At 38.3% G+C, this 8766-nt stretch overlaps 1 protein-coding gene across 1 annotated transcript; it reads left to right on the top strand.

The window, feature by feature from the left end:
* Positions 1-72: 72 nt before the first annotated feature.
* LOC137186811 (P2Y purinoceptor 14-like) lies at positions 73-1988 on the top strand. Its single transcript, XM_067595846.1, has 2 exons — positions 73-305; positions 928-1988. Exons 1-2 carry the CDS (start codon positions 73-75, stop codon positions 1586-1588), a joined length of 894 nt encoding a protein of 297 aa, XP_067451947.1. The 3' UTR covers positions 1589-1988.
* Positions 1989-8766: the final 6778 nt, after the last annotated feature.

Here is an 8766-nt window from a genome sequence, read left to right as displayed (position 1 = left end):
AATCTCTTAAAAACCTGTCCTGAGTTCCTCTTGTTTCCTCTCCAGGTGGGTTTGGTCCTCAACAGCTTCACCATGAAGGTTTACTTCTGCTCAGCTCAGCAGCAGGTGTCCAGCATCATGATGGTCTACCTGAAGAACCTGGCAGCCGCCGACTTCCTGCTCTGCCTTTACCTCCCCTTCCGCATCATCCACTACGCCAACAGCTCCATCACCTTCCACGTGGTCTACTGCAACTTTGCTGACTGCACCTTTTACCTCAACATGTACGCCAGCATCCTGTTCATGGGCTACATCGCTGCTAACAGGTAGATCCCCCACCCTAGACTCCAACACACCATGCAGTTTATCAGTACAGTTAATACTTTTTATAAATATTTTATTGCTTTATTGTTTGTTTTTATATTCCTGCACATTATCTTTATACTGACTCTACAGAGCAACAGCAGAGTTATATTTACAATTTTGAACAACAAACTGAGCAGTTCAATAAATTAACAGATCTAAATCCACTGACTGAAGACCAGGGGTTTATACAACATGCAAAATTTAGTCAAGATAACTTTTGCCGACGTCAGAAGTATTTGCATTTGTTTATTTAACCTAAAATTTGAATGCAGCCCTTTCACTCATATTTTTATGTTTATGTCTTTTTTTGTTTTCGTCAAGTCACTAGAATAGTATACACGTTTAAGTGATTTTATCTTCCCATATGCACAGATACAAAATACAAACACATTGGATTCCCTCTAAGCTGAAATGTTCATGAGCTTTCTCCATGTCCTCGTATCATTGCAGGAGTAAAGACCTGGTCCTCTCCTCTAGAACTAATATTAGAATCTTCATTCCTCATGAAATATGTGGTTTGACAATTTGTGTCACTGTTAATCAGTGAAATTATCTGCTGACGCCTGCCTCTCCTCTCTCCAGGTATCTGAAGATCATCCATCCATTAAGAACTCACATCCTCCAGACAGTGCAGGCTGCCCGCATCATTTCCATGGTAACCTGGGTTTTCCTGCTGGCCGTTATGACCTCTTACATCAGCCTGTTGCTCTTCACCCAACAACAGTTGACCATTGTCCCTAACAGCTGTGATGCATTGCAAAGTGCCCAGGTCATTGTGTTCTCCAAAATCATCCACATCTGCTCTGCTGTCACCTTCCTGTTCGTCCTCGTCTTCTTGGTCTTCTTCTACTACAGCGCCTCCCGCACTGTGTTGCTGGCACAGCAGAGGCACCTGTCATCCTCCAGCTGCAAGGAGCTCATGAAGTCACGCAAGAAAATGTTGGTGCTGGTCAGCGTCTTCTGCATTTGTTTCGTACCGTACCACCTGGGTCTTATTCCCTATGCTTTACTGAGGAGGCAGGCCCCCTCACGCCAGTTGTTGTGCTACCTGACTGAAGTGACCACCTTACTGTCAGTTCTCAACATCTGCCTGGATCCACTCATCTACTTCATCAACTGTAAGGCCTTTCGGACCAAGCTGAACCTGAAGAAAGTGCTCAGCAGGACCAAGCAAACACCAAGCACAGACACAAGAAGCAACGAGGGGCAGCTGAGCACCATCAGCATCAACAACTACTGGTAAAGAAAAACCAGCCAGTTAATACTTCATATCTTTGTTTTCATTTACATCAGAACATTCATCCACACTACACTTGCTATAATATTCTCACTGGCCAGACACTCTGGATTGAAAAGATTTGTGTGAAATTTGCATATAAATATTCATATATATTGTGTATATGTACATGTGAAAACTGTCCTGAAAATCAGGTTTGTAAATGTGAATTTATCAAATGTAAAAATCTGTTTCACGTGTGATAAACCTTGCGTGTGTATGTGTTAGTTTATCACATCTGACACATGTGAAGTTGTTCTCACATGTAATAATTTTTCATGGGAAATTCTACAAAAGTACAAATAGATAATACAAAGAATAATGTACTGATATTTAACAATAATGGTAAAAACTATTAACCAAATGAACAATGACTGACAAATAAAATAAGTAAACAAGTTACTTTGTGAAATGTGTTTTATATGATGAACCACATGTGACTATATGTGAGTGTATCACATACAGACACACGTTCTGATTAAGACCAGTTACTGAGAAGAACACCCTTCACTTTCAGCTTTCACATTCTTAAGGATAAAATAAGAACCAAACGTTCAAGCATACAGGCAGCGGTGTGATATTCATTTTGTAATATGTCAGAGAAACCGGTTTGAGGTCAAGATTGTGTGCAAGATTAGAAAAAAAAAAAACAGAATACGTGATCATTTGTTAACCAAATCAGCCTCCGTCTAGTAAACTGAGTCACATCTGAGCGTGTGTGAAAGTTTCAAACAGTCACTATGTGGTGTAGAAGTATTCACATCAAGTGTAGGAAGTCATGTTTGTGGAAAACTGTGGGCGGGTGAGGGGGCAGCAGGTGAGCCAACTGTCAGTCACAGCTGTCAATCAACACTCACACACAGTAGACATCAAAGCTCCTATAAGTCTTCAAATCTTATTAATGGAGCAATAATTTAGAGATTGAGACCAGAAGGTTGTTGGAGGAGCTAGCAGCCATCGGTGGCACTTTAAGGTACTTCAGCCTCAAGCCGTGGTCGCTGCTGATTGTCATTAAAGTTTTGACCTGATGATGGCGCTAGATGAGAAGTCAGTTCTCTAGTTGAAGTGAATACTGAGTGTTTCCAGTAAACTCAATCACAGCGTGACTCGGTTTGATGCATGAACATACTGTCACTTATTCAGATGTGACTACATTAATCATATTATGTACATTTTACTTCAGACCCGGTACTATGGACGGGTATTTGGGGGCCAAGCCCCCCTGCAGCATCCTGTGCACTCCCCACCCTTCCATTTTCTGCCTGACTATAATTAACATAATTTATTGTTATCATTTGTTGTTATCATTCGTAAACGTTGGTGGCATAGTAATTTATTATTTTCTTATTAGTAAAAGTGTAGTAATCTGTACAATATTATCAGCCAGAATCAGCCAATGGGGCCCTTCTGCCTGCTCTGCATGAGCTGCATGAGTGTGAGGATGTAATGAGCTGACAGTGAAACTGGCAGCTGGTCTAAATAAAAAAGAAAGCTGTTAAATGGATGCAAACACTGTCATGGACATTCAAAAATGGCTAAAAAAACAGAAAACAGACAGAAACTACAAATGTAGACGAGCAAACTGCAGCACAATCAGCAACTCCTGCTGCAGTTGCAACAAAAACAGACAGCAGCAGCATATTTTAGGGATCACTATGTAAATTTAACAGGTTACTTCATTGATTTGGATGGTTTGTTTTTGTAAGCTGGTCTCTGAAGATGAGCTGTGTTTATGTAATCCTTATCTATTACTTATTTTCTGAATTTATTGATTACTTGTTTGGTCCATAAAAAATGACTTCTTCAAATGTCTTGTTTAGTCCACAACCCAAAGATATTAAGTTTACTGTTACAGAAACCAGAAAATATTCACATTTGAGAAGCAACACTGATACAGCATTAAAAACAATTATAACATTACCAAGTTATATAAATATAATTACATTAGAATTGTAAAGGAGTTTTTATCCCATGTATTGGTCTAAAAACCATTACAGTTAAATGAATCTCTGTTTACGACATGATTCTAGTGTTATAGGTGGTATGTGCCTGCAGGTGGACTTTGGCGGGCCAGTCTGAGTCTAAAGTCTGGCTGATTTTTATTCCCACTCCACCGCTGACCACAGCTGAGCTAATCTGATGCTAAGTGACACAGCAACAGCCCCAGTAAAACCCCAGTACACTCTTTATTTGTTTTTTGGTCCTCTAACAAAATGATAAACAAAAAACCAGGAAATGAAATAGCATCTGAACAGCAGTGTGTGTGTTTTCTGAGCCATCATGCAGTAACCACAGATTCAGTTCTTCCTGTCCTGTGAACGCTGCACAGAAGGAGGCATTAAAGCAAACAGTTTGTATCGGAGATCTCCACTGACAGACAGACAGGTGAGTCCTGCAAATATCTCACTTTCAGTTCTTTGTGCTTCTACTATTTTTATGTTGAATTTTTTTATAATATGAGGTCTAATATATTTTCCAAGACAACTTAAGATAAAAACTGTTTTAAACACCTCTTGATACTGGACACAGAGTTTACTTGTAGTTAACTACAGTCCATGTCCATGCCAATTTACAATTTTGAAGTGACGCTTTCACAATTAACACACTGCTGATCTGAACCAGCTTACGCTTGTTGAGAATGAAAGGTGTGATAATCTATTTAGAAGTACTTCATGGTTCACACTTAATCAAAGGCTTTTTAAATCTAAGAATACTGCTCCCACTACTACCTTCATCCAAACTACTTTTGATAGTTCCTGGTTCCTTTAAAATACCAAATTTTGTTTGTTTTAGGTTTAAAAGTTGATTTCTTTCCATTACATCACATGAAATACAAATTTGCCTTCTGCATTCTGGCAACACGGTGTAAAGAGCAGCTAAAATACATAAATACACTTTCAGCAGCAGCAGTGCTCATAAACTGTGGGGGGCGGGGCAATATATTTTACATCTAATCCTCACTGAAACCTGGCAGCAAAATATGGAATATTCCTTCATCAATGAACTTTGTCCTGCAGACTGTACCTCCATCAGCACGCTGAGGCTATCGGGCCGTGGTGGAGGTCTTGAAGTTATTTTCAGAAATCGCTTTGACTGCTGGTTGATTAGCACTGAGACTTTCCCCTTATTTGAACTTAATATGACTAAAGTTGGTCAGTTGAAGCCTTTCTTTTTTTTGAACATTGTTTTATTGAGCATTTCACATTGTATACAAATAAATAAATAAATAAATAAATAAAGTAAAATTTAAAAAATTATAGTGAGAATGATGAGTTCAACTTCCAAACTATTATGTGGTACCTTCCAATATAACAGCTGTGCAGTATATATTCAGCAAAGCCAGGTAGTACATTCCATTTTACCTGTGTTACAGCACAGTTCACAAAACAGATGCAGCCTGTAACTCACATCCTCCATCCAGTTACGCATTTCCATTTACATGCAAGCAAATGCAAATGCATACACACACACACATTTTAATATTAATAACCTCATATGTGTGTACATATGAACATTTTTAATCTACAGGAGGATTGCAGTGTTGCTTTAAAAAATAAAACAAAATAAGTAAAAATGAATAAATAAATACGTAAATAAATATAACAAAATAAAATAGATTATAGTAATTAAAAAAAGAGAAAAGTGGTAAAGCAGTACAGGTTTACCCTATCATGTTTGGTCAATCCAGGCTTGCCATGTTTTTAGAAATCTCGGTGGATTACCTCGTACATTATACATGATCTTCTCTAGAGGCATACAGTAGTTGAGTTCATTTACCCAGTGTGAGTAGTTAGGGGGGTCCTCACCAATCCATTTAGACAGATCACATTTTTTTGCAACTGTCATGGCCAACCCAAAGAAATCAACTGAGGTTACTGAGTTAAACTGGAGATTAGAGTAATCTCTATACTATTAAAGGTGATAAACTAAGTTCCATATTTAAAACTTTCTTGAGTGTATGTTCTATGGCCTCTCACCATTGTTCTATTTTGGGCAAGTCCAAGTCATATGTAGGAAGTTCCCAATCTCAGTTTTACACCTGGTGCAGTGTGGAGATGTGTTGCCCTTGAAATGGCTAATCTTTTCAGGAGGGTAATAGAATCTATGGATAATTTTAAAATTACAGATTTTGTACCTTGCATTGATAAAACCTTTTTGTGCGTCTGTAAGCAATAGGGACCAGTGATCATCATCTATCGTAATTCCAAGATCTGGCTCCCATTTCTCTTTGACCAAGTTTGTGTTAGCCTTATTATTTGCCATTAAGTCATAAGTCAATGAAATATGTTTGCCATTAATTTTTTGGGTTAGCAGGGATTCCAGTTGAGAAAGCTTTGGTCTTTTTAAGGACCCATCCAGTTGTGACTGTATAAAATGTTGCAGTTGTAAATATCTATAAAAATGTGTGGCTGGTATTTGGTAGGAGTCTTTCAATTGCTGAAATGACATTAGCGTGTCACCATCATATAGGTCATCAAATTTAATTATATTTTTCTAGGCCCATACTTAAAATCCATGGTCTTTTTGGACAAACTCTAAAGAGGAGTTGGACATTATAGGAGTGAGAGGAGATAAAGAAGTGTCTTGTCCTAAATAACGATTAATTTTGACTCAACTTTTAATTGAATTAATCAATTAATTAATTGGGTTATCTGTGTATTTCTTTACAGGTTTATTATCAAAGCAATATGGGATATGCAATAAGTCTTCCATATTTAGGATATGGCTTTCTATTTGTGTCCAAGAGGGGGTTTCGTCACCTCCAAACCAATAAAATAATGGTGTTAATTGGGCAGCCCAGTAATATAATTGTATATCTGGGAGACCTAGTCCTCCTCTCTCTACTGGTAAGCACAGAGTAGACCTTTTAATTCTTGAGACTTTGTTACTCCAAATAAACTTCCCCACTACTTTATTGTATTTGTTCAAAAAGGCTTGTGGAAGATCAGCTGGAAGTGATTGAAATAGGTACATAAGTCTAGGGAGTATGTTCATTTTGATAACAGTTACTCTGCCTATAAGGCTTAAAGGAAGGGTTGTCCATCTTAACAGGTCTTTCTCAATTTTTTGTAATAGGGTTAGGTAATTAAGTTTATATAAGTCGTTAAGGTTACTGTCTGTCATGATTCCTAAGTATTTAATCTTGGGTTTGATCTGAAAAGGTGGGTAGGATATCAGTGTAGATAGTCCTGGTTTAGATATTGGGAAAATCTCATTTGGATGAAGCCTTTCTATTGCATTTTAATTTACTGATCTCCTGGCCCATTTGGCCCTTTCCTGTCTGGTTTTACTTAGTTCTTATCTTCAGTTATAAAGTTGGACAAAGTTTTAATTATTGGTGATTTTAACTTTCATGTTGATGATGCTATCTCTAAGGCTGCATCTTAATTTCTTGATATTACTGAGTCTTTTAACTTTATACAATATGTTTCTGGGCCCACACATAGAACGGGGCATGGAGTTTTTTCACACAGTCTAACTATTGATAATGTTCACTTGGAGGATTTCCTTGTCAGCGATCATAAGTGTGTACTTTTTGATGTTTCTTGTAAATTGGATCCGCTGCCCCATAAACATAAACATATGCCTCGTAGGCGCATCATTAACCAGAGTGATGTGCTGTTAAGCTGTAATGATGTGGAGACCTTGGTCCAGTTACTTAATGAACAGTGCTCCTACGTATTGGATATAGTGGCTCCTTTTAAATCTAGACAAACCTCCTCTGTCAGATTCTCAACTTGGATTAACAGGTCAATCCACAGTTTTAGGCTGAAATGTAAGAAGACAGAGTGCTTATGGATAACCACCAAAGTAGAGATCCATCGGCTGCATCTGAAAGAGCTTTTAATCTGTTTGAATGAAATGATGAGTCAGGCTAGGACTGTCTATTTTGCCAACCTCATTTCAACTAACAAAAGAAATTCAAAAGTTCTCTTTGAGACTATAAACACTATCATCTCTCTGACCTCTCCACAAGTGCAAAGTCAGTGATATCAGAGCAAATATTCCCCCATCATCAAGACAACATACCATTGGTGCTTCCTGTTCCACAATCCTGAACTCCTTTTCTCCCAATCGGGCTCTTAGGTCTGCTGAACAAAAATTACCCACTATAAAACCCGATGTGACCGTGCTTTTCAAGCTGTTGCACCGAAATTTTGGAATGCTCTCCCCTTATCGCTGCTCCTTATCGTTACTCCTGTAACGTCCTTATGAAGCAGCTGAAAATGTTCTCATTCAGACAGGCTTTTGATTAACCTGTCTGAGTAGTGGCTTATTTCCTCGTCTGTGTTTTGGAACTTATGTACTTGTTTATCTGTCTCTGTCCTCATTTGTTTGTTGTTGCTGTCATTTGATCTTGTCAGCTCTGCACTGTCTGTTATTGTTGCTATTTTTAATATTGCCTTTAATTGTGTATTTTTCATTAATGTGAAGCACTTTGTGATTTTGTATCTGTGAAAGGTGCTATACAAATAAACTTTACTTACTTACTATTATTTCTCTGTTTAGAATGGCCTTTCTCTCCTAGATTTGATTTCTCTTTTCAAGACCTTTGAAATCAGTGGTTTAGTAGTCTGTAGTTGGTCTGTAGTCACATGATTCATCAGGTCCCCCAGATGTACCACTTTTAACACAAGATAAGTAAACTTTATTGTCCATTACATCACATGAAATAGAAAATTGCCTTCTGCATTCTGGCAACACAGTGTAAAACTGACAGTAAAGAGCAGCTAAAATACATAAATATACTTTCAGCAGCAGCAGTGCTCATGGGCTGTGTTTTTGTGTTTGTGGGAGTGGGGGGTGGCTACAGCAAAGGGCACAAATGACTTCTTGTACCCATTTTTCCTGGCTAGTTGGACCTTGAGTCTCCTGCCAGATGGCAACACCTGGAATAATAAGTAAAGGGGGTGGGTGGGATTGTTATAGACCTGGGTTGCCTTTTTGGTTGTGGACTGGTTGCATAAGTTCTGGACTTGCAATTGTGTATTTCCAATGATCTTACTGGCCTGGTTGACCACCTGAGTCGACTTGTTCCTTTGTCTAACTGAGAGGTTCTCATATCAGGAAATGATGTTAAAGGTGAGGACACTGACCTGTAGACCATGGTCAGGGTGAGTTTGCTGGCACTGAAACTCAATTTC

The sequence above is a fragment of the Thunnus thynnus genome, chromosome 7 (genome assembly GCF_963924715.1).
Source record: "Thunnus thynnus chromosome 7, fThuThy2.1, whole genome shotgun sequence".
In the NCBI taxonomy this organism is placed as follows: Eukaryota; Metazoa; Chordata; class Actinopteri; order Scombriformes; family Scombridae; genus Thunnus; species Thunnus thynnus.
The sequence above is the reverse complement of the archived record's forward strand: the minus strand, read 5'-3'. Positions and strand labels throughout refer to the sequence as shown.

What these genes read in the sequence shown, in the direction of transcription:
- LOC137186811 (XM_067595846.1), top strand. Translation starts at nt 73, where the DNA reads ATGAAGGTTTACTTCTGCTCAGCTCAGCAGCAGGTGTCCAGCATCATG. An exon ending in GGCTACATCGCTGCTAACAG is followed by an intron (nt 306 to 927) that starts GTAGATCCCCCA and finishes TCCTCTCTCCAG; the next exon opens with GTATCTGAAGATCATCCATC.